General features: G+C 41.8%; 1 protein-coding gene across 1 annotated transcript in view; it reads right to left on the reverse strand.

Annotated features, from left to right (window-relative positions):
- Positions 1-15,864, reverse strand: part of FBXW11 (F-box and WD repeat domain containing 11) — a 131,158-nt gene extending 115,294 nt beyond the window's left edge. The window contains exon 1 of the mRNA XM_068990787.1: positions 15,780-15,864. Within this exon, the coding sequence (XP_068846888.1) occupies positions 15,780-15,824 (45 nt within the window). The 5' untranslated portion in view covers positions 15,825-15,864. The remainder of the gene's footprint in view (positions 1-15,779) is intronic.
- Positions 15,865-26,228: the final 10,364 nt, after the last annotated feature.

Raw genomic sequence — 26,228 nt, forward strand, 5'->3', positions numbered from 1 at the left:
TCACGCTGCAAAGGAAGCAGGAGCTACCCTGAGGGGCTCTTATTAGCCAAACCTGAACACCCATACAGACTGCAACTGACTGTTAACACACTGAATAAATAAACGTCTACGAAGAGGACAGTGATACACAAAAGGAAGGAGAAACAGGGATGGCCTCGGTGAATGCTAGCCAATACATACAGACGAAATGACAGAAGGCCAAAATCTTGTAACTTATGTTGTAATAAATGATTTCAGGCTCAGGAAGCTGAAACCACAGGGTGAAAGGCTATAATGTAACAGGTTATTTACAAGGTACCAAAATACTATTCCATAGAGTCCTTTCTAATAACAGATGATAAAACTGTACCTTAATGGAGAGATCTGAATGCTGCCACCTTAGACAAAGGATCAAATTTAGCACAGCTCATAATGGGATTACTTGTCATTTGAGGTGCCTCACGACATGACTCAACCCAAAGTACACTTTACCTATGATGAAGCACTCTTGTCAAGAATGTTTAAATGAGCTGCAATCAAGCCTCTCATATAACTTTCAGTTTACAGGAAGTCAGGAGCTAGAGAAGCAAGCTCAGTAACACCATGAGGAAATGTTCAAACAAGCGAAGAATGTTGCACATCCTACAGGACAACTGAACTGGACTTTAAAAAAAAAAGAAAGTCAATCGCAAAAGACAGAAAAGGGCAGAGAGACTATTAAAGGGAAAAGAAATTAAAAAGACATCATAACTAAATACAAAGGGGTTATTTTGTTTGGAACCTGGTTTTTGTTTTTTTAAAGAAGGTGTGCTCGAAAAGACATTCTTGGGATAACTATAAAAATTTAACTGAATATTATATTACGGAATTACTTTCATTTTCTCAGATAAAAATAGTTTTTTGGGTTTTATTTTATGTATAAAATGCATATGACTATATTTAATATTTGGTTATAATATGGAGATATATACTATATACATGGTGCATGTATGATGTGTGTGTTGGCTTTGAGAGAGGAGAGGTAATTTTTATTCTTAAAAGGTACATGCTGAAATATTTAGAGTGAGGTATAGTGTCTGCAAGGTACTTTCAAATTGTTTAACAACATAAAAGAGTACTTACTTGGGAGAGGACACAAAAGGGAGGAGGGTGGGAAGGGAAGACCAAGGTGGGAGCAGAGAAATGATTCAAACAAGGCAAAAAGTTAATAACTGTTGAGCCTAGGTGGAGAGAGTATACAGGTGTTTGTTGTACTGTTTTTTCCTCAACTCTCATATAAATTAAATTCTTCATAATAAAAAGTTATGAGGAAAACAGAAGAAAATTTAAAAAGCAACCAGTTTAGAAACAGTGTAACACTGTTACACCGGTTACATCTGTCCTCCACTACCTTCAGGAGTTTGTCCAAACTCATGTCCATTCAGTCAGTGATGCCCTCCAACCAGCATCCTTTGCTGCCCCTTCTCCTTCTGCCTTCCATCTTTCCCAGCATCAAGGTCTTTTCCAATGAGCCGGCTTTTTCCATAAGGTGGCCAAAGTGCTGGCGTTTCAGCTTCAGCCCTTCTAATAAATATTCAGCATTCCCGTTAGGATTTTAAATAGCTCAGCTGGAATCCCATCGCCTCCACTAGCTTTGTTCCTATCAACGCTCCCTAAGGCCCACTTGACCTCATATTCCAGGTGATCCAGCTCTAGGTGAGTGACCACACCTTCATGGTTATCGGGGTCATTAAAACCTTTTCTGTAAAGTTCTTCGGTGTATTCTTGCCATTTCTTCTAAATCTCTTCTGCTGTTAGGTCCTCACCGTTTCTGTCCTTTATTGTGCCCATCCTTGCATGAAATGTTCCTTTGATACCTCCAACTTCCTTAAAGAGATTGCAAGTCTTTCCCATTCTACTGTTTTCCTCTATTTCTTTGCACTGTTCATCTAAGGCCTTCTTATCTCTCCTTGCTATTCTCTGGAACTCTGCATTCAGTTGGATATATCTTTCCCTTTCTCCCTTGCCTTTCCCTTCTCTTCCTTCCACAGCTATTTGTAAAGCCTCCTCAGACAACTACTTGCTTTCCTGTATTTTTTCTCCCTTGGGATGGTTGAGTAGCTGACACTAAAGAGAACGGGAAACTCTTCTTTTTACTGTATACTCCTTTTTGCACCTTATAACACAGATATATATGATGTATTAAAAAAAGTTTTTTGATAAGTATTGATTGTAGCTATAATGAAACCATCATATCTTCATGCTTTCATGATCAAAGCCTAATTACAGTGGAGTTACAGCTCACCTGAGAATTACAGTCTCAAGTCTGTGCATAAGGTGAAAACAGCATATAGTAAAAATCTGCCTTAAAAATCTCTTAAATATAGGCCACACTGGGCCAGCACATCATCTCAATTATTTCTACACAGCTAATTTTCACACAAGCACTTGAACAGTTTGCTGTTTCTTCAACTGACTGAGTAGTAGATACTGAATAGCTGGTTTCTACTCAGGCCTCCTGCTGTGATGTTAAAAATTTGTCTTATCACAGCTAGATGAGACGCATTCAGGAACTGAGACAGGTTGAGAGAAGAGCAAATTTCCATTTCCCATTTCACACTTAATCCAGAATGTTCACTGTTTAGGTTAATTTCCCCTTGCTTTTGTCACTGGATGTAAAAAATGAATTTGGCAAATCTACGAATGGACAGAGGCGTCCACTGGGCTGCAGAGTCGGACACGACTGAGTGAGGTAACACACATGTAAGATGTGTGATGACAAAATGGCCCTTTTAAAAATACATTTCAAAAACTGTATCTCTTTTAATGAAATAAATCGTTACAGTGGAAAAAATATCACAATCCAAACATAACGGGCTAATGTGAAGATTGAGAATAGGCTGTCAGAATTCCCAGATCTATGTGAAAAAAAGAGAGTAGTAACACCCTTTGTTCAACATCATAACCTGAGCTGCAGCCCATTTCTTTATATTAGCATTTCCAGGCATAGATATAAATTCCTCAAATCTTTATTTACTCTTATTAATCTTCAGTTCACTTGCTCAGTTGTGTCCAATTCTTTGCAACCCCGTGGACTGCAGTACTCCAGGATTCCCTGTCCATCACCAACTCCCAGAGCTTTCTCAAACTCACGTCCACTGAGTCGGTGATGCGATCCAACCATCTCATCCTCTGTCATCCCCTTCTCCCACCTTCAATCATTCCCAGCATCAGGGTCTTTTCCAGTGAGTCAGCTCTTCACATCAGGTGAGTAATGTATTAGAGCTTCAGCATCAGTTTTCCCAATGAGTATTCAGGACTGATTTCCTTTAGGATGGACTGGTTTGATCTCCTTACAGTCCATACTCTCAAGAGTCTTCTCCAATGCCACAGTTCAAAAGCATCAATTCTTTGGCACTCAGCTTTCTTTAGAGTGTAACTCTCACACCCATCCATGGCTACTAGAAAAACCAAAGCCTTGACTAGATGGACCTTGGTTGGCAAAGTAATGTCTCTACTTTTTAATACGCTATCTAGGTTGGTCATAACTTTTCTTCCAAGGAGCAAGCGTCTTTTAATTTCATGGCTGCAGTCACCATCTGCAGTGATTTTGGAACCCCCAAAATAAAGTCTGTCACTGTTTCCATTGTTTCCCCATCTATTAATCTTCTAATTCCACTAAATAAAGTTAGCTACCACTTGAGGCTAAATAAAAACTCCCAAACCTTTCTTTCTCTGCTCTCTCTGGTGAGTTCCCAATCAATATTCTTCCTAGATACTTCCCCCTTTAGAGGATTCACCCACAGGCAACTCAGATTCATTAGCTCAACTCACTCCTTTCTCCTCCCTCCACACTCTCCAGTCTATTCTAGTCTTCCCTATCTTGAAAAAGAGAACAAATATCCACTCTGGCGCCCAAGGCAACAATCTAAAATTTATATTATATCCCATCCATCTTTTACTCCTATAACCAATCCCCAAGTCTGGTAGGTCCTACCACCTACCTCTCTTTTAAGTCCACTCCACCTCTACCATGCCCACTGTCAATGCTCTGGTTTACCTTAGTCATTGCTCACTTGAACTAACTAACTAGTCCCCTTGCCTTGAGTCTCTTCAATCCATCTTGCAGACACCTGAAAAGTTAACTTCTTAAATGCAAATTTGGTTACAACTCACTTTCTACTTAAGGAACAAAAGGCTCAAGAATAAGTCCCAAAACAATGATACAGTGAGCTAAAAACAAGCTCATTTAATAACATGAAGTAATACAAAGAGAATTTATCAGGCATTTTTATATGAGTATGTTTCTATTCTACTCCACACTATAGGACCAAACTAAATAAGCTAATAAGTGTATTTCAGTAAAAAGAGGCCTTAGGGAACCAAGGAAAATTCAACTGCCTTCTTAGAGACAAAAATGAACACAAAGTGGATCTTAACAGTGATAAAAGTGCCTTAAGGAAAACAAAGAGCTTCCCAGATCTGTAAGATAAGACTGCATTCAAGCTAAATGTATTAACATGCCTAAAATGAATGGCATAATCAAAAAAGGATATGGGAAGTAAAAGCCAGCACAGAAGCTGCAAGAAGACAGGGAAATCACCCACCCTTAAAGGAAAGATGAGTGAGGACGCCTCAGTCTCAGGCCAGCAAATATGTACCTCCCCTGGCAAGTCCATGCCAGCTAACCCACGTGACTGGCTTGGGTCTTCAGGCCCTTCTAACCAGTGTTTCTTATTTGAAAAACTTAAACTGGCATGCTGAGTAGGACCTAATCAGCAAATCTACCAATCAGAAAAGTCTACATTAATCACACCAACATGCACATATCATTATAAATTAAGAAACTGGAATTCTGATTTTACATATCAGTGTTGTAAGTCCAACCATGAGATAAGGAGCTGGCTTTCAGCAAACTGACAAGATTAGATTTCTAAGAGTTAAGTCCAGAATCAGACATAAGATGAAGTTAAATTCTAAACTGTATTTGTGGCTATTTAAATTAAAATTTAAAATCCAGTTCCTCAGTTACAGAGCCACGTTTCAAATCAGTCACATGCAGCTGATGGCTATCATACTGAACAGCATAGATAACGAACATTTTCATTATCCAGAGAGTTCTAACTGGACAGCACTGTTCTGGAAGATAACCTTAAACTAACCCTACTGTGAGTCCTCTCAGGAAACAGCCTGGTAGACAGTCCTGGATGACTGACACAGAATCCTAGAGCTAGACTACCTTCTACAGAAGGTACAAAATAGATGCTCAACAACTGTGTCCTTTCCCTTTGTAATGATTTCATGAAATCAGAATACACAATTTTAGTCTTCAGGATTTCCACCCCTCTTTATCACTAGATGATACGCCACAAACTTGAGGCACAGACATTAGAAGCACATTCTCTGAGCCAAACTGCCTAGATTCACATCTCATCTCTGGCGCTTACTAGATATGTGGCCTTGAACATGTTATTTAAGTACTGTAGCCTTCAGATTCCACATATGCAAAGTAGAAATAAGGGTGCCAACGTCACCGGGTTACCATGCAATGAGTTTATATGTGCACATTGTTGAGAACTGTGCTCAGTACAGAGCAAGTGCCCAGCGTTAACCGCTACTACTTTAACTATCACCATCGCCATCCTGAAAGCTCTTCACTTTCCATGTGGAAATGTGAAAAATGCTCACCCAGAAGAAATATTAACAAATATAAAGGAATAAAACAAAAGAAGGATCACAAAGCCATAGGGTCAGTCTATGATAAAGAATTTTTTTTAAGATTAAAGGAAATGTGTACTCTGGAGTGCTTAAACACCAGAAAAAGTCATGAGTTTCCTGAAAATGTCTTACTTGTAAGACTGACAAACCACAGGTCAAAACTAGTCTAAATAATAAGCTACGAAGCTATTTAAATAACCAATGAAAACTAAGGAGGAACTGAGAAGATACAGGTTTGAGTTCACTAGACCAAATGATACTTCCCTATATAAAGCACATTTTGACATTTAAATGTACAGCCTCTCCTAAGTTAGCTTTAGGCTCACTTGATAAACTGACCAAAGATATTCTAATCTTTTCATTAGGAAGGGAAAGCACCAGATGTAAGTAAAGTATCATGCCCAACAGGGACCCGTCAGTCGGGCAGTCTCCAGGTGGAAGCCCGCAGGAGAAAACCACACCTTACTCTAACGGTATACAGACAATATGAAAATCTGAAGTTAAAGTGCAAACCTCAGCAAATGTAGCCGGATGGAAAGATCCAGAGCTTTGGAGACACACAGGCTCAAGCTTAGAGCCTGGCTCTGGCCCTTACTAGCTGTGTGACTTACAGGCGGTAAGTGGCTCTGCCACCATACTTACTGTACTTACTTAATACTCAACAGCTTCATCTTACTGTCTGTAAAATACACACGAAGCATAGGCCATCTAAAGAAGAAAAACGTGAAAAGAGCCTACAATAGTGGCTGGTACTTAGTAGATGCCCATAAACAGTAGCTAATTAGTAAATTCTGAGAAGACTCTCCAGGAGTCTTAAGAATAAAAGACCACTATTTTACATAGTAACGACAAAAATTATTTTGACCAGGTAATAACTATAAATCATGAGATAATACAAAATAATCATTTGTTTCCCTTATTTTCCAACTTATCCCTCAAACAAAAGTCCCTTGTTTACTGCACTGTATTTCCTGTTTGGCTGTGCCTACAAACCTTTTGGGCCTATTTAATAAAAATAACTACATTTCTTACACTGAAACAAAGTTTTGACTAGCAAAATACCCAACTAATCCACACCAAAACATAAATATCTAACATTTTTTCCTTTCTCTATTACATTGGAAAAAGAAGTAACGGAATTTTAAGTTTCTCTCAACGAGTCGAGTTCTGCATAACAAAACAATACAAGGTAATTGCTTACCTGGACAATATTTTGTACTTCAGATCCACCAATCCAGAATGAATGGGGGTATTCCCTTTCAGACTAGTCTGAGAAAAGACAGCAGTCAAGCAGCTTCCAAGATTCTTTCCGTTTACTGTATCCAGCTTTCTTCAACAAAATCCCAAACATGCACTTCGGTAACTGTTGGAAGACAGAAAGCAATCCATACACCCACCATGGCACCAGCGGCAGAGGACAGCCGCCAAGAGATGGAAGGAAGGGTCAGTGGAGTGGCGGATCGGAAGCACAGAAGAAAGGTGCAAGCCCTGAGTCAGCGGCTTCATGCGAGAGGGTGTGCAGGAGCACTGCTCACCTCTGTGTTGAGAGATGGACAAGAAATTCCACAAAACAAAGAAGGAAACATCCCTAACATTAATACTTGGTCATGACAAATATCATGCAATTTCCAAATACTAAAAATTTCCTCTACTATCCATATAAACTGTCCCAGATCATTCAGCTACAATGAATTTTATCCATTTCCTAAAACTGTTCCTCTACAATTACAGAAACTTTGTCAGTCATAATTAATGGGGGGGGGCTCAAATATTTCCTAATAAAAATTTATTTAAGCACCTAACAAGAAATTTTAAAGTTTGCTACACATAAGACATCTACCCATCACTCAAATCTTCAACTCTCAGCTAAAATACAGGACATTTCAAAACACGTGACGTAACTTTTAGAGTGAACTTCTGACTCAATAAAGGCCAACCCCCACAATGGCCAGTCACTGGGTACACTAGGGAAAAGAAAGAACATAATAAACAATTTACTAGATAACACCTTTAAACACATAAGCCCAGTCCACAGTATATCAATATTCTTTTATTACCATACCAACTCTTACAATTAGACTATAAATTCTAAGCAAACTACAAGGCAGACAGGAAAAGGTATTCAACAGGATGCCACAGATAAAAAGTCAAAAATCCAAAGACTGACGCTGCGTGCACATAAATTGCTACTTCCTCAACTGCCACACGACTGCCAAAATGTTCCTGAAGTAACCATAATACCTACCTTCACTGAAGGGTTACTAATGGACCAGGCCTTCTACATTCATTACTCACATTTAAAAATATGAGAAGCAATAACTTGCTCAAAGTCCCACATCCACTAGGTGGTAGAGCCCATGCCCTTCTCATAGAATACGGTGGCCTCCAAAGTCCAAGGACCAGAAAGACCACGATTCCTGGGGGAGAAGAAACCAAGCTCTAAGCTAACTGACATCAGAACAGAGAACCAAAAAGATACAAAACCATAAGTATTTCAGCCTAGCTGAACTAAAAGACAACTGAACTTGTTCAGCCATCCTGAGAGGGCTAACTCCCTTAATCTTGCCACTTAAAAGCACTTCAATATCAAAAACTCGTGCAATTCTAAGGCCACAACATTAATTTTATACCCTTGCCCACTCAGACTGTGTGCTTAGTGGCAAAGAAGTGTCTGTGACAAAGAATCCCAACCCCAGCTGAAACCAAAGAATTCTTGAATTCCAAGATTGATCAATAAAAAGTCAGATGTTCTGGTTTTTCATGTATAGGCAAAGCACTGAAGTGACTGAAGTACCAGTCTAAGAGTAACCTCTTCATAGCAAACAGGTGGAAATATCTTAATACCCTCAACTTAAATACATTATGTAAGCAAAATCACAAAGAATAAGTGCTCAAGCTCTTCTCATTAGTCCAGAGCCTAATAAACTACAAACCCAATTTTGACTAAAAATGCTAGTGGGCTATGGCTAGTAGTTAACTGCTAGAGCAATATAGGCTGATTTTCAAAGCATAACTCACTGCTACAACCAAACCAGAGCCGCAACAATTTGACTAACAGACTCATTTCTGAGCCTCCTGCACCATCAGGCCTTTTCTTCCATTAGTGAGTTAACTTTCCCCCTCTTTCCTTCAAATAAACATTTACTGAATGCCTAATTGGTGGCAGGCCTTATGCCAGAGAAACAAAGATTAACAGATGCCAGACCAGGATAGTAAGGATTAAGTTCTTCATGTCCTCTGCCCCTTCCTCTTTGAGTCTCCTAGGCAATCATTTCACAGAACCAAAACACATTTTATCATTAGTTCCCAAAACTGGTTAAGAGTTCTCAATTTAACTCTGAAATAATATTATTACTCGGGTTCTTTTTTCTTAACACAGTTTTCAATTTTTTTTTTCTTCCGTGGACCAGTGGTTTGCTATTAGAGAACAGTTTTTGATATTCATAGCACTTAGGTATTTGCACATCTCTCTACTCACAAACTTTTTTCCTATTTACATGTGAATGTCCCACTGTTTCTACTTCACAGCTTTCCATTCTGTGAAGGTCTTCATTGTTGATTAACCCTGAGAGGGAATCTCCTAAAAATGCTTCCTGCTGACATAACTGAACTGGGCAATCTCTGAATTTTGTCAATAAGATCCAGTGTAGAGATACCCTACTGGACTCTCAGGTCTGCCTGGCTGGTGTCTCATTTGCCTACACACTTCCTGTTAGGCAATCGTGATCAGCAGAAACTGAACTGAGGGTAACAAGCACATTCTTGACCAACAGGTTTTTCCCCTTTTGTCAACTAATTCAATGAACAACAATAGAACTCAGGAGGAAATCTTGGATCCAGTCACCACTTACTCTGTTAAAGGTCAAAATCACCAGCAAACAAGAATACAAATTTAAAAATTCTAATTTCCTTGGCTAAACTAAATTGATCAAATATAAATCACTATGCTCAGTGTTAGTATGAACAATTACCAGTCTCCTTCTACCAGGATACCTAAAACAGGGTTAAAGTGGATTCTCTCCGTAACCGTACAGGTCTAATTATGTCTAATTGGTAGTTCTTAGTAATTGTAAGAGTATTTTCCCGATTTCCAAGGCAGCATTGACTCTGTATGATTTCATCATTTTCCCCAAAGAAGCCTCATTAAATGCATGGCTAAAAGCAACTGAATTTTAGGCCTCTGCAAAGCTTCACGATTAAGTACATGCATACATCAGGGACAAAAACTAAAACTTTTCTCACACCATCTGTCTTGACAAAATACGGTCCCTGTACTTGCGGGGAGAGTTAGCTTGGCAGACAGCTGCTGAGAGACAAGTCTTTGCAAGGTCCTTTCATATACATCTCTCATACTCCTCCCAACACTGAAGCAATACCTGCATTTTTTTAATTCTTACACACAGTGAAATCTTACCAGAGAAAGGTTAACTTTCTTAAGGCCACACAGCCAGCAAGTGAAAGTTAGGACACAAAGTCAGGTGTTGCACCCTAGAGCCCATGGCCTTTATGTTACACCATGTTTCTCTAAGGTCACAGAGCCTTAGAACTTACCACCTGTTTGGCAAGTTCACATCAACAGATACAAAAGGAATTTGGTTTTCTCAATATTCTGCTATCACCCACGCTCTGGGATGTATATAAATCAATTTGTGTATGTTAAAAAGTCTGTAAATAATGGTTAAAATGTCCATGAACAGAAGTTTGTGCAACACATACCACCCTTCTTTTCCCTTTACCAGTCTTTCTCCCCTATCCATCCCCACTTGTCTTAAGAATTATCAAACAGAAATGTTAAAAAGGTTTCACAGGATGAAAAAAAAAATCTAACGTTAATTTAAATCAATATCTATTGCACACCCAAGCGCTAAACAGAGTGAAGGATTCAAAGGACAATCAGCTTTAGACATGATCAAACTTTCATGACACACAGGAAGGTCTGTTAAGTCCCATACGCATTAGGAACAAGTTATTAAGAGAATCAGTGATATAGGTGAGAATTTCCAGAAAAGAGGATGGCTAAGATACAGGCAGACAGCAATAATACATGTAAGCAACCAACAGGAAAGCTCAACTCAACATTTATTGAACACCTACTACAAGAAGGCGCTCTTGAGGAGTTTATCCTTTAATAAGGGACACAAACAGGAAACTCTAATACAAGTGCAGAAGATGCTAAGTGCCACAAGATAAATACAAAGTGCCAGCACTCATTCATTTAACAATGATTATCATGTGGGCATTGCTATCAATATAAAAACAAAATTATATCTGCCACCATAATATAAATCGACATCAAGAAGAGGTATCTAAATTGTGTTCTGAGAGGAGGGGAGAGGACGTTATCAACATGGGTGGAAGAGAGGATTGCTGAGATCTCACCTAAATCAATTTGGCTGGAGAGCTATGAGGTCCTTCCCATTAATATCAGTAGCCTGAGACACATGGACTTAGGTCAGTTCATTATCAGTGCTGACAAAGGAAATCTGAAGAACAATGGTCCTCCACACTTTGGCTGGAATATAGAATAAGCGAGGAATGTGAGAAGAAAAAGCTGGAAGGGAGGCAGGAATCTGAATTGTGAGGACTTCAAATGCTTTCTTTCCCTTAAACTGTAAATATCACCAGTGGAACCCAAGATCCCAGGCTCCTCACAGCACAGGAAAGTCTGTTTCTAAAATTCTAAGTGCCACAAGATAAATACAAAGTGCCAGCACTCATTCATTTAACAGTGATTATCATGTAGGCATTGCTATCGATATAAAAACAAAATTATATCTGCCACCATAATATAAATTGACATCAAGAAGAGGTATCTAAATTGTGTTCTGAGAGGAGAGGAGAGGACGTTATCAACATGGGTGGAAGAGAGCATTGATTATGTTTGGTCCTATATTTAAGACCAAACATAACTACTCAGAGGAATACACGTGCTGTTCTATAAACCTATGAAATGGGCTAGCAATCCTCCTGTGCTACAGAGCTCTCTCAGTTTCCAGGAGACAGCAGTCAGGGGCCAAGAGTGCCAAGATGTGCGAGCAGGATCAGGTTTACCCTTATCAAATCTGAAAGGACATTAACCTACTCTAAAATCAGGACTAAAAATTGATAATATTTGAGCCATAAGCCTCTTGAGGCCAGTCAGTGAGGTCTATAAATAGCATGTGATTTATTTCATTTGGACCCTACTTAAGCCTTTGTCTATTTAATCTGCATTTGGTAAAGCAGCACATGGCTAGAGGCAATGAGGATAAGTGATGGCGACAAAGACCCAATTTTTTAAAGGAGCCACTAAACAATCCCAATTGTTTCACCTAGAAAGCCAAAGACAAGAAGGGGGCAGGGGGAGAGATGTAAAAAGAAAAAAAGATAATTACTTCCAATAATGTCATTTAGTTTCTTTCACCTCTTTGGTCTTGTGGCCTGTCTGTACTTCAGCAGCTCTAAAAATAGATTTGATATTAGAAGTTCTTAATGAGATCCAGTGTATTTTACCTATATTACCTATATTACATTCAACAAGTAATATAGCCATTCAGAGGTAACCAGAAGGGAAATGATTCGCTTAAGGTCACTTAGCCAAGAAGTAAACCAAGCAGCTAACAACAGAGGATAAACTGCCCATTACTTGAGTAAAGGGAGTAAAGGGTACTCTCACACCCACAGAGGAAGCAGGATTATCTTTCCCAAAACTTTAACATTAACTTTTGCTATTTTCTAACAGGCAGGCCTAATGACCATTTCTTCCAATTAGCAGGTCTGAGAATGTTTTCTAGTGCCTAAGCACAATGCACACTTCTAATTCAACCATTAAATACCATGTGATACATAACGCAGCTTTCATCCTTCCCAGTGAAGCCCACCACAAAACAAAGCCTGGTGAGCTTCTGTGTATTTCCAAATGGTTTACTCCTTTTCTACCTCAGTAATATTAAGGCTAATTAAAACCAAAGCTGGTGATGGAGAGAGAAGCCTGGCATGCTGCAGTCCATGGGGTCGCAAAGAGTCAGACACGACTAAGCAACTGAACTGAAAACCAAAGCAGAAGTTTAAGAAGCAGTCCCACAAACTAGGTACGTATTGGGCCGATATAAGGTCATGAAAGTCATTTGATGGTTAAATTATTCACCATCAGGAATGATAAATTCAGTTGTCTCAATCAAGAGCTTACAGTCTATATTAAAGACTGAATCCTATGAGGTGGGTCAGCTGGAGAAGCACTTTTTGTGAACCTGGTCACAGGCAGGGGTAGGAGTAACAAGGGGGGGTTATATTTTGAATATTTAATTATTCTATCACCAGTTTTATTTCCTAGGAAACTGAAAAACTGCAAGAAAAAAAGGAAGGAGGAATCAAAATCAAAGAAAGTAGAGGGATGGAGATTAAGAAATTGGTGAAACTGTGTTTCCTTTCTTTGATAGAGCACACTCTGGAATATCAATTGAAAGTTATCCTGTTAACCATTAAGTACCGAAATGGTACAGGCAGCACAATCACAAATATTTGAGTACTGAAGCTGACTCATAAAAATCTAAAAATATTTCATGCTTTAGACTTTCAAAATACCATCAGTTTAACCCCTTCCCCTCCTTTCATCGTGGTATTTTGAAACCGATGTAAAAAGTGTTTTTAATCTAGTTCTGGAAACTATAATTAAAATGCAGTGAACACAGAAAGCCACGTGCAATTAGATTTTAAGGCATTATCATTCCTGCTCCTGATCCTGGATTTAGTAAATCAGTTGTTAAGTATCTGTGCTATCTATAAAACTAAAATACATATATGTTTACGAAACAGTTGCATAAGAGTCTTAACTGGTATCCCTTTGAGGGAATATCACAATCTGTATATGAAAAGCCACTTTTAAAACTGATCCAGATGATCACCTTATTAAATCTTCTCTGTTAAATTTTCTAAGAATTCCACTTAATAATGTCCCTGAGAAGTATGAAATATCATTTCAGATCAGACAAATACAATCATGTAAAATCAAAACACACAGGAAGCCAGTTATATTTAGGAGGAAATTTTTTTCTCCATATCCATTCAAAGACATTAAATGGATTACACTGTACTTTAATTCTTTTGAAAAAAACATTCTAGTTATTTTATTTTAGGCTGCGCCGTGCAGCTTGTGGATTCTTAGTTTCCTGACCAGGGATAGAACCAGGGCTCTCCGCAGTGAGTTCTACCCACTGGACCACCAGGGAAGTCCCTAGTTATTTTTTAAATGAATGGAAATGAAAGGAGAATTTAACAGCCAATTTCAAAGAGATACCAAGTTACAATTTTTTGCTATGTCCTACTCCTCCTGTTATAAGTACAGGTATTGCACATATGTAAGAATATGGACTATATGTGTAATTCCATTACGATATTTTACCAAAATAACCCCTACAAAATTTGCAGAATATCAAAAGCTTGATTACAAAAGTTTGATAAGTTGTACTGCAGAGTTACCTAATAGGTGAAAATCAAATAAAAACTCATATCAGTATCCCTTAGAAAGCAACCACACGTGTGCTCGCACACACACACACACATACACAAATCAGAAACTACCAGAGCTTTCTTTTGGCGTCTAATTTTTCCAAGACTGCTAGAGATGTGCAGTGAATTATGCAAAGGACAGCAAATATTAAGCTGCCTCTGTATTTACACTACTGTACTTCCATTTTTAAAACAGGCATATCAACTCCCCAGACACCATCATCCACAGAAACCATGCAGCTATCCAACAGACTTTCAGTGTCACCATTTATTATTTATAGCATTAAATGGGGGAAGTAGCTCTGATGTCACCGACCCTACCCAGTGGAATCACTGACTCAATAAACATTTTCACACTGGAGAAAATCTGGCTAGGAAAACATTTTGCTGTGTTAAGTAGATTCTTTCATCTTTCTTCTCAACCCTAAGGTAGAAGAGGTTACTGTTTGGAGAGATACAAAGACACTGTCAAGGTTTCCACAGGAAGAAAACCTGGGCATGTTCATTTGCTGAGGCAAAGACTTCCCCCTCCCAACTCTCTAGAGCACAGTTTGATTTCCCTAATGTTCAAACTGGCAGTAACAGCTGCCATATTCTACTTTTTGCGCCAAATCATCCACCAAGTAGCAAATTTTTCGTTTCCACTAGCCACTCTCTCGTGGTCCTGTTTCTAAAAACCCATTCTGGATCCAAGTCCTAAGGCGGAAGGGGGCTGGGGTGTTGGTGGGTTCAGGGAGTCTGGCCTGGCTACCAAAGGTTTCTAAATAGAAGAGAGATCGCTTCCCCTGGGCCGTAGGCTCCCCTCTCCTTTTTTTTCTAGAAGAAAGAACTGGCGGCAGTGATGAGGACAGCCCCTCCCCCCTCCTCCCCAATTTTCCCAAAGCAGCTCAGGAAAACGTGAAGTTACAGTTTCTCTTTCCAGGGAGATGGAATCCAGAGTACCTACGGCCTTGCTCTGCAAACATCCCTCTCGGCCGAGTAGGAAACCCTTTGTCCGAGAAGCCGGACACCACAGGGGGCCGGGAAAGAGGCCCCTTTTCGGTCACAGCCTCCAACCCGAAAGCTCTCCACCTCCTCGCCCACAGGGCCGATGCCGGCACCAATACAGCCCTAGGTCGAGACGAGGGTGCTGAGACCCCTTCCGGGATGCGGAGGCTACGGCCCTGGAGATCTGCTCAGTACCCTCTCCCATCACCATCTCACTCGGCCTGAGTAGGGCTGGCAAGAGCGATGCAGGCCTGGACTGGAGAAACAGAGAAGGGAAAAAAAAAAAAAGAAAACCTTCTAAAGAGGGAACGGGATGCTAGAGTGAGTGTGAGCTAAGGCCACAGCCTAAGCCAGCGAGGGTCGTTCGAGGGACGGGCCCGTAGATAGAAGGGAGGGAGGGTGGGAGGAAAACCGAGGGGCATGGAGGGGGCCGGGCCGGGTCCGGCCTGTGAGCTAGAGGGATCCGGAGGAACCGCGCCGGGCCAGAGGCCAGGCAAGGCGGGGGGCCCAGGTCCGGGCCGAGGCAGCAGGGAAGGGCCAGGGCTGGCCTCGCGCCGGACGTTGAGGTGGGCAGGCCCGCCCGGGGCCGGTCGGACGGAAGAACGGACGGTCCAGCGGGCCGCACTCACCATGAGCTCGATGGTCTTGTCCTCAATCACCGAGTCGGGCTCCATGGCGGCCCCGGCGGCCCCGCCTCGCTCTCCCCGCGCAGCAGCGAACGGCCCGGGCGGAGGAGGCGACGGCGGAGGCGGCAGAGGCGGAGGCGGCTCTCGCACCCACTCTCGCTGCCAGCCCGCCCGGGCCGCCGGCAGCTCCGCCCTCCCCCTCGGCGAACGCAGTACGCAGAGCGAGGACTACAGCTCCCGGCAGGCGCCGCGAGCGACGCAGAGCGTTGTGGGGACGAGAGTCCGGCAGCAGGCCCCCCTCTCCCGGCTGCTCGAAGCGGAATTCGGAGCGGAAAGCAGCCCTGGACTGTGAACGCGAGACCTGCAAGACCTGAAGATTTAAGGGCTCTCTCAAAGTAGGGCCTGGGCAGCGCCCCAGCTACATGTCCCAGAAAGCCCTGCTCTCGGGTTCTCCTTCCGGCTACCTTCTCCTGACTTCCTGGCAGCCCGAGGCTACCCGGACCGGCACCGAAACTCCGAGGCAACTCTTCACTTGTCAGAGATACTGCGACCGATTTCCGCACATGCGCGCTCGATGTCTGCAGCGCCCACTCGACGCTGAAGTAGCGGCGCGACTGGTCCGCTAGCGTTTACGATAGGGTGAGGTGTGGACGACAGGTGGGTTCGACGTGCGACAGGAGGGGGTGGTCTTGGGGCTCAGGCGTGGGAGAGCGGCCCACGAACGGCAGAATCTCAGGCAGACGGATAGGCGTCCTAGGAGTGTCGGAAAGTTAGTAGGGGAAGAGAAGGTTTATGGTCTATATACACCACGTACCGGGAGGAACTGAGAAGTGAAAGGGGATCTGTGTATATTGAGCCCCTTTCATTGATTTGTTCAGAAAATATGTTTTCAAACTTCCAGCCTCTGCTGGGTACCAGTGTAGGCACTGGAAATTCAACTCTGAACTTTACAGACAAGGCCTCTCTGCTGAATGAGCTTAATTCCAGGGAGGGGAAGACAGGCATTAATCGCAGGAGTGACAGGTGATAAGAAGGAATACAGCTGGAGACGCCTTTCCAGTGAATTCTGCCTTCAGCTCTGTGTGAACTTTGTCGTCTCTCAGTGCCCTCTAACCAAAGGGGAGCAAGGGCACACCGATAGCTGAACAAGTGGAGTTTACTACTGGGTGCAGGAAGGGAGGACACACACCACGAAGAACTGTAGAGCATCTCAGAAGGAGTTGTCAGGTGGTTTGGAAGAGGGTTTAAGGAAGTGGGGCTTTATTCTGGATAAGATGCTGTCAGGAAGTGGCGTAATTCTCTGATTGGGTATCCCAATAAACCTTACCTAGAAAGAAGGAATCCTAGAATGAGGCTAAAACTCTAATTGGTAGAGAAGCAGGAGTCCCTCATTAGCCAGGCTGGGGGATGTTTGGTCATATTTTATGGTTTGGACAATGTATATGTTTTATCTGTGTTCAAATGTAATTAAGGAGTGGTATTGCTTTTGTATTGCTCTGTCATGGTCTCAGAATGGCTTTGTCTACCGTTAATTGTTCTCTGAAATTATATTTAACAGAGGAACACAAAGCCAGCTAAGACGGCCAGGTTTATCATCTCATAGCATTACTACCCGCCCAAGTGTATCAGGCCAGCTTCCAAATGTCGGCCGTTCTCAAGTGTCTTGCAGTCTCTGCACCTGTAAAGTGAAGGAACTAGATGACCTAGAAATCATTCCGTTTCCAAGGATCAAGTTAGTAGAGTAATTTATATGCAGGAAGGACACAGTGTAAAGTTCTGTGCAGGTAGATTTTGAGTTTCATAGCCCTTATCTGCTGCTTTCCACTGAAGGAACTGAAAGAGCACAAAATTAGAAAGTTATTGCTGCTAACTTGGTGTCTGATTTTCACCATACCCTTTGCCTCTCTGAGCCTTGAGATGTTCATTAGTGGAAAAAAGGGGTTAAAATAAATGACCTCTGTTTCAGTTACATATTGCATCTTACAAACCACCTCCAAGACATAGTAGTTTAAAAAAACAGTGCTTTATTATTATTTACATTGTGTGGGTTAACTGGACTCAGCTGGGCCTACGTAGTTTAAGCTGAGTTTACTCAAGGGAACACAATCAGCTGAGATCTCATCAAAACAGTTTCTCATCCTCCAGGGCCTCTCTTTCCCAGCTTCTTACCATTCACGCTTTTGTATGGTGACTAACTTCCAAGAGGACAAGCTCCAGTGAGCAAATGCTTACCAAGATTTGGTTGCCCACATTTCATTGGCTAAGACCAGCTGGATGGCCAAGCCCAAAGTCAGCGTGGAAAAGGCCTATACAAGCTTGTGAATTCAGAGGCATAGTTCACTGGGGCTCACTAATGTAACAGCCAATCAAGACCTTTAAAGTGTCAGCACTTGCCACAGAAACTAGCAAGGGGCTAGGGTCGGAATCACAAGCTAAATATGAAACCCCATTATATATGTTTGTCCTGCACTTTTTTATTGTTTCAGAGTTGACAGTTACACATTTTCAAATCTGAATTTCTAACCTGTCTTGAAAAATTAGATTATCTGGTTGTATTGGATCTGCATGGCAGCAATATGCAGGGGTTAATAGAATTGAGGTTTCCTAGGAAGGAAAGTTATGACCAACCTAGATAGCATATTAAAAAGCAGAGACATAACTTTACCAACAAAGGTTCCATCTAGTTAAGGCTATGGTTTTTCCAGTGGTCATGTATGGATGTGAGAGTTGGACTATAAAGAAAGCTGAGAGCCGAAGAATTGATGCTTTCGAACTGTGGTGTTGGAGAAGACTCTTGAGACTCCCTTGGACTGCAAGGAGATCCAACCAGTCCATCCTAAAGGAGATTAGTCCTGGGTGTTCATTGGAAGGACTGATGCTGAAGCTGAAACTCCAGTACTTTGGCCACCTGATGCAAAGAGCTGACTCACTGGAAAAGACCCTGATGCTGGGAGGGATTGGGGACAAGAGGAGAAGGGGACGACAGAGGATGAGATGGCTGGATGGCATCACTGACTTGATGGACATGAGTTTGAGTAAACTCCGGGACTCGGTGATGGACATGGAGGCCTGGTGTGCTGCGATTCATGGGGTCGTAAAGAGTCAGACACAACTGAGCAACTGAACTGAACTGAGGCAGCTCTAGTGGTAAAGAGCCTTCTTGCCAGTGCAGGAGACCTACAAGATGGAGTTTCCATCCCTGCATTGGGAAGATCCCCTGGAGAAGGAAATGGCAACCCACTCCAGTATTCTTGCCTGGGAAATCCTATGGACAGAGGAGTTTGGCAGGCTATAGTCCATAGCATTGCAAAGAGTCAGACATAACTGAAGCAGCTTAGCACACATGAACGTGAATAGCAATTACCTTCTTTATGTAAAGCATGAACTCTAGATTGCCACTGTTACCACTGCTCCCTGTTGCCTTATATCTGCGTGCTTTACTTGTTTAAGTTGTACACTTAACCCATATAGATATTTGAGTTTGCAACCCTGGGCATTGGAACTATAATGGAGATAACTCAAGGTTTCTATCCTTTTATGAAAACCGTATCCCACCTTAAGAGGGAAAAAATACTAATATTATTGGGTCAAATTCTAGGAGCTCAGTGAGATGAAAAAGTTGTGTATATGATAGAAATCATTCCCAAGCTGTATAAGAGGCAAGCTGAGCCAAGACTTATCACTGTGCTCTTTCCTCAAACAAGAACTCAAGTATTTACATTTTTTTTTTTTTCAGCTTGATGGCAACTGGCAATTAGATTTGTCATAGACAGTGGCAGAAGACCTTGGGGTTTATATGACACGCCAAAACCAAACTTATACAGGTCTATGATCCCTCAACCAAAACCTTGAGGTCCAGATATGCTTCAGTGTTCAGAATTGTTCAGATTGTACACAGGCAGTGTGATGTACATACTGTATATATAAGGTGATACTCCCAAGGGGTCTTGGACAGCATTTCATAATCAAATACATACATTTTTCTGTAGCAGAGCCTATAAGTGCCTATTAGCAATTTATAGCCTCTCAGTTCCGAATCCACCCTTCCTTTCCATGATTTGAAATACTGGAGTGGGACCTTGTAAATATTTACCAGCTGACAGTGCTTAACTTTGTCAATAGAGAGCCCTAGAGGGAAACAGCCAAATGAAGGGTCTTCTCTTCCCTGTTCCAGAATAGTCTTTTCCTTCTTGCCTTTGTGGCACAGCAGCAGATGGCTTGCAGAACCCACACACACGTGTGGTTGGAACATCCAGAGAGGGCTTTCCAGTGAGTTCAGTGGCACCTCAGCAGGCAGTTTCCCACTTGCCAGCCCCAACGTGTCCACCTCAGTAAACTTCACCATCCAGCGGGCTGTAACTGTCCTCTCTCTAGTAAGATTTGAATCTCACCCGAGCAGTGGGGGTGGGAGGATTCTTCCAAGTCTCTTCCTCCCCTTGAGTACTCTGCCTCAGTCTCAAAGGTGGTGGCTTCTCCCTGTAACTGCTACTTCTGTATCCTTCAGAGTTGTCTTTACTCCAATACCCTGTTAACAATTTTTTACGTTAAATTTACCCAAAAGAGTGTATGGCAGATGTGAGGGTGTGTGATTTCCAAGACTAGGTCATGAGAGTTGTGGGTTCTTCCTTGCTCCCTCTATCTTGGATTACTCACTCTGGAGGAAGCAAGCTGCCGTGTCATGATGACACGTAAGCAGCCTTCCGTAACATCCGTGTGGTAAGGAACTGAGGCCACCTGCCAACAGCCAGCTCTACCTTTCCAGACCTGTGAGTAAGCCATCTTGGAAGCCATCTCCTCCCACCTCAGTTGGTCTTTTAGATGACTCGTCCCATTCAAAACTTGACCTCGTGAGATACCCTGAGCCAAGACCCACCCATCCAAGCCATTCCTCAACTTCTGCCCTGCAGAGGCTGTGTGAGATAATAAATGTTTATTATTTTAAGCTGCTAAATTTTTATATAATTTGATATGCAGCAACAGAAAACTGAGAGTTACCCCCCAAAAAAAGAGTTAGTTCAAATACTGAACTTAGTGAGTTCTCTTGTAATCAAGGCACCATAAAACCTTGGTAGCGCTTTATATCTTTCCTTTTCTTATGAATACTTTCAAAGATAAAGAATGGTACTTTAAAATGTATATTTTGATCTGTGCTGACTTTTCTGAGTTCAAATACATTGTAAAGAAGGATAGTACAGTGAAATTTTGACTTAACTCTTTCCCAACTAATGTAAAGAACAAAATTCTCTTGAAGAATCTTGTGAAAGTGAAGGAAAAAGAAGGTTGGGAAGTATTGAAGGTAGAAGCCCCTTATTTTATCCACATGACAAGGTTCTGTGCCTTATCCATTTATGTATAGAATCTAGAAAAAAAGATAGTTGTCATGATATCCATGCTGCTGCTGCTAAGTCGCTTCAGTCATGTCTGACTCTGTGTGACCCCATATGAGAATATTTATTTGAACTGGAAAAACAAAGCCATACTTTTTCTAACTTGGCTGACTGGTTTGATAGCACCAATAGATGTTACCAATAGACGAGGTAAATCTTTAGTGCTGTAATTTTTAGGAAGATACTTTTAAAGCACATAAGGAAAAGACATTTCCTCAATTAATTTACTGGCAAATGTATTGAAATTAACATTTGTATCTTCCCCACTGATTTTTTTTTTTTACTTATCAAGTTACATAAGACCTTGAAGTGAAAGGGTAAAAAAAGGTGTAGAGTGGAATACATTGTGCCACCGTGGCAAATTAACTCTGCATCATCCAGAAGTCAATCAGGGAAACAGCACCAGTAAGATGGTTCCTAGGGGCTTTTTGTACAAGTTGACCTCACATAACTGTCCAGTTAGTTTAGCAATCTCTGTAAGGTTGTAGGTGTTGTATTGATGCTGGATTTTCAAGTCCACAGGGCAGGCAGTCAAGACAAGAAGAGAGATATAAGGTGGGGAAGGGCGGGCATAAAAGTCAGACAAAACCTGTGTCAGTTCTCACTGCCCTAACCTTGGTGGTATATATGTCTTGCAGAGCCTGGAGCCCTTTGTTAGGGAACTGAACACACACACCTGCCCAGGAACTGGAGAAACTGGAGGAGTCTCTAGAGGAAGGTGAAGTGATTGCCGACCCAGCTGTTCCTCACATGAAGGAGGTGAGTGAGCAAGCAGATCAGTGACAGTGTATGTGGGCTACAAGCGACTACAGTTTCACTTCCATCTTCCAAATCCTGGCATCTGGTGGCTCCCCCTGATCAGAACCACACAGGAACAGAATTTGGAGAAATGTAGTTTAGCTTAGTCAACCTGACATGTTTCCACACCTGGAAACATAGTGACATCTTATATATGTCTTGTTCATACAAGGTCTAATGGAGTCAGCTAGCCTTCCGTCTTACATTACTGTATGCCATCTAGAATCCATGGTCTCTGATATTGCTGGAATACAGGAAAATCTCACCAGCTTATTCAGAAACACATTATTCCTGCTCACTATTCATTAGTACCTAATCATGTGGCCCTAAGAAGCTGCAAAGGAAGCCAAATTTGATGAATACAAAGGAATTTTGGTAGAGGATTTGTGCTATACCAGCAAAATTAATATTTATTTCATAAATCTTCGTTAAGATTTTTTAGTACATTTCCCAGAAATTGAGAAAAGGAATTTCTCCAGTGAATATACAAAAAAATCATTTTACTAGTCAGGTGGTTTCCAATACTTTGCTTTCAAAAAAACTGGAGGATTGAATTGAATTTTAATGATAATTTAAGATAATTTCCCTAACAAACCACTATGTACTATTTGACATGACAACTTGGAAATAATCTTTAAAGTTGCATGCTATTTCTGTGAGAAATGTTTATTCTTCTATGAACAAGTTTTCCTAGTACTAACATCTGTAAAAATAAAATCTAAAAATGTATTTATATTTGACACTGAGGCCTGTCTCATTCTAACAAGTAATCATACTTGGATATGCAAGTTCAGTTCAGTTCAGTCACTCAGTCGTGTCCTACTCTTTGCAACCCATGGACTGCAGCACACCAGGCCTCTGTCCATCACCAACTCCCGGAGTCCACCCAAACCCACGTCCATTGAGTCGGTAATGCCATCCAACCATCTCATCCTCTGTCATCCCCTTCTTCTCCTGCCTCAATTTTTCCCAGCATCAGGGTCTTTTCAAATGAGTCAGCTCTTCGCATCAGGTGGCTAAAATATTGGAGTTTCAGCTTCAACATCAGTCCTTTCAATAAACACCCAGTCTGATCTTTAGGATGGACTGGTTGGATCTCCTTGCAGTCCAAGGGAGTCTCAAGAGTCTTCTCCAACACCACAGTTCAAAAGCATCAGTTGTTCTGTGCTCAGCTTTCTTTATAGTCCAACTCTCACATCCATACAAGAAACTGGAAAAACCATAGCCCTGACTAACGGACCTTTGTCGGAAAGTAATATCTCTGCTTTTTAATATGCTGGCTTGGTTGGTCATAACTTTGCTTCCAAAGAGTAAGTGTCTTTTAATTTCATGGCTGCAGTCACCATCTGCAGTGATTTTGGAGCCCAGAAAAATAAAGTCAGCCACTGTTTCCACTGTTTCCCCATCTATTTACCATGAATTGATGGGACCGGGTGCCATGATCTTCATTTTCTGAATGTTGAGTTTTAAGCCAACTTTTTCACCCTCCTCTTTCACTTTCATCAAGAGGCTCTTTAGTTCTTCTTCACTTCCTGCCGTAGGGTGGTGTCATCTGCATGTCTGAGGTTATTGATATTTCTCCCAGAAATCTTGATTGTGCTTCATCCAGCCCAGCGTTTCTCATGATGTACTCTGCATATAAGTTAAATAAGCAGGGTGACAATATACAGCCTTGACGTACTTCTTTTCCTATTTGGAACCAGTCTGTTGTTCCTTGTCCAGTTTAATGGTTGCTTCCTGACCTGCATACAGATTTCTCAAGAGGCAGGTCAGGTGGTCTGCTATTCCCATCTCTTTTAGAATTTTCCACAGTTTATTGTGATCCACACAGTCAAAGGCTTTGGCATAGTCAATAAAGCAGAAATAGATGTTTTTTTGGAACTCACTTGCTTTTTCCATGATCCAGTAGATGTTGGTAATTTGATCTCTGGTTCCTCTGCCTTTTCTAAAACCAGCGAAAACATCAGGAAGTTCACGGTTCACATATTGCTGAAGCCTGGCTTGGAGAATTTTCAGCATTTCTTTACTAGCATGTGAGATGAATGCCATTGTGCAGTAGTTTGAGCATTCTTTGGCATTGCCTTTCTTTGGGATTGGAGTGAAAACTGACCTTTTCCAGTCCTGTGGCCACTGCTGAGTTTTCCAAATTTGCTGGCATATTGAGTGAAGCACTTTCACAACATCATCTTCCAGGATTTGAAACAGCTCCACTGGAATTCCATCACCCTCCACTAGCTTTGTTGGTAGTGGTGCTTCCTAAGGCCCACTTGACTTCACATTCCGGGATGTCTGGCTCTAGGTGAGTGATCACACCATCGTGATTATCTTGATCGTGAAGATCTTTTTTGTACAGTTCTTCTGTGTATTCCTGCCACCTCTTCTTAATATCTTCTGCTTCTGTTAGGTCCATACCATTTCTGTCCTTTATTCAGCCCATTTTGCATGAAATGTTCCCTTGGTATGTCTAATTTTCTTGACGAGATCTCTAGTCTTTCCCAATCTGTTGTTTTCCTCTATTTCTTTGCATTGATCGCTGAGGAAGCCTTTCTTATCTCTCCTTGCTATTCTTTGGAACTCTGCATTCAAATGGGTGTATCTTTCCTTTTCTCCTTTGCTTTTCACTTCCCTTCTTTTCACAGCTATTTGTAAGGCCTCCTGAGACAGCCATTTTGCAGCGCGACTGGCTGCGACAGCGCACAAGCACAGCCAGGAGGAGCTACCCCACGTCCGAGGTAAGGAGTAGCGGCTGTGCTTTGCTGGAGCAGCCATGAACAGAGACCCCACGTCCAAGATAAGAGAAAGCCAAGTGAGACAGTAGGCACTGAGAGAGGGTATCAGAGGGCAGACAGACTGAAGCCACAATCACAACAACAGGCCAGTCTCATCACACAGACCACAGCCTTGTCTAACTCAGTGAAACCAAGCCATGCCTTGTGGGGCCACCCAAGATGGACCGGTCATGGTGGAGAGGTCTGACAGAATGTGGTCCACTGGAGAAGGGAATGGCAAACCACTTCAGTATTCTTGCCTTGAGAACCCCATGAACAGTATGAAAAGGCAAAACATAGGACACTGAAAGATGAACTCCCCAGGTCAGCAGGTGCCCAATATGCTACTGGAGATCAGTGGAGAAATGACTCCAGAAAGAATGAAGGGATGGAGCCAAAACAAAAACAACTCCCAGTTGTGGATGTGACTGGTGATAGAAGCAAGGTTTGATGCTGTAAAGAGCAATATTGCATAGGAACCTGGAATGTCAGGTCCATGAATCAAGGCAAATTGGAAGTGATCAAACAAACAGGAGATGACAAGAGTGAACATCGACATTCTAGGAATCAGCGAACTAAGATGGACTGGAATGGGTGAATTTAACTCAGATGACCATTATATGTACTACAGCGGGCAGGAATCCCTTAGAAGAAATGGAGTAGCCATCATGGTCAACAGAAGAGTCCAAAATACAGTACTTGGATGCAGTCTCAAAAACGACAGAATGATCTCTGTTCATTTCCAAGGTGAACCATTCAATATCACGGTAATCCAAGTCTATGCCCCGACCAGTAACGCTAAAGAAGCTGAAGTTGAATGGTTCTATGAAGACCTACAAGACCTTCTAAAACTAACACCCAAAAAAGATGTCCTTTTCATCACAGGGGACTGGAATGCATAAGTAGGAAGTCAAGAAACACCTGGGGTAACAGGCAAATTTGGCCTTGGAGTACGGAATGAAGCAGGGCAAAGACTAATAGAGTTGTGCCAAGAGAATGCACAGGTCATAGCAAACACCCTCTTCCAACAACACAAGAGAAGACTCTACACATGGACGTCACCAGATGGTCAACACCAAAATCAGATTGATTATATTCTTTGCAGCCAAAGATGGAGAAGCTTTATACAGTCAACAAAAACAAGACCAGGAGCTGACTGTGGCTCAGATCATGAATTTATTGCCAAATTCAGACTTAAATTGAAGAAAGTCGGGAAAACCACTAGACCATTCAGGTATGACCTAAATCAAATCCCTTATGATTATACAGTGGAAGTGAGAAATAGATTTAAGGGACTAGATCTGATAGATAGAGTGCCTGATGAACTATGGACAGAGGTTTGTGACATTGTACAGGAACAGGGATCAAGACCATCCCCATGGAAAAGAAATGCAAGAAGGCAAAATGGCTGTCTGAGGAGGCCTTACAAATAGCTATGAAAAGAAGGGAAGGGAAAAGCAAAGGAGAAAAGGAAAGATATAAGCATCTGAATGCAGAGT

This window comes from Capricornis sumatraensis, chromosome 18 (genome assembly GCF_032405125.1).
Source record: "Capricornis sumatraensis isolate serow.1 chromosome 18, serow.2, whole genome shotgun sequence".
Taxonomy (NCBI): Eukaryota; Metazoa; Chordata; class Mammalia; order Artiodactyla; family Bovidae; genus Capricornis; species Capricornis sumatraensis.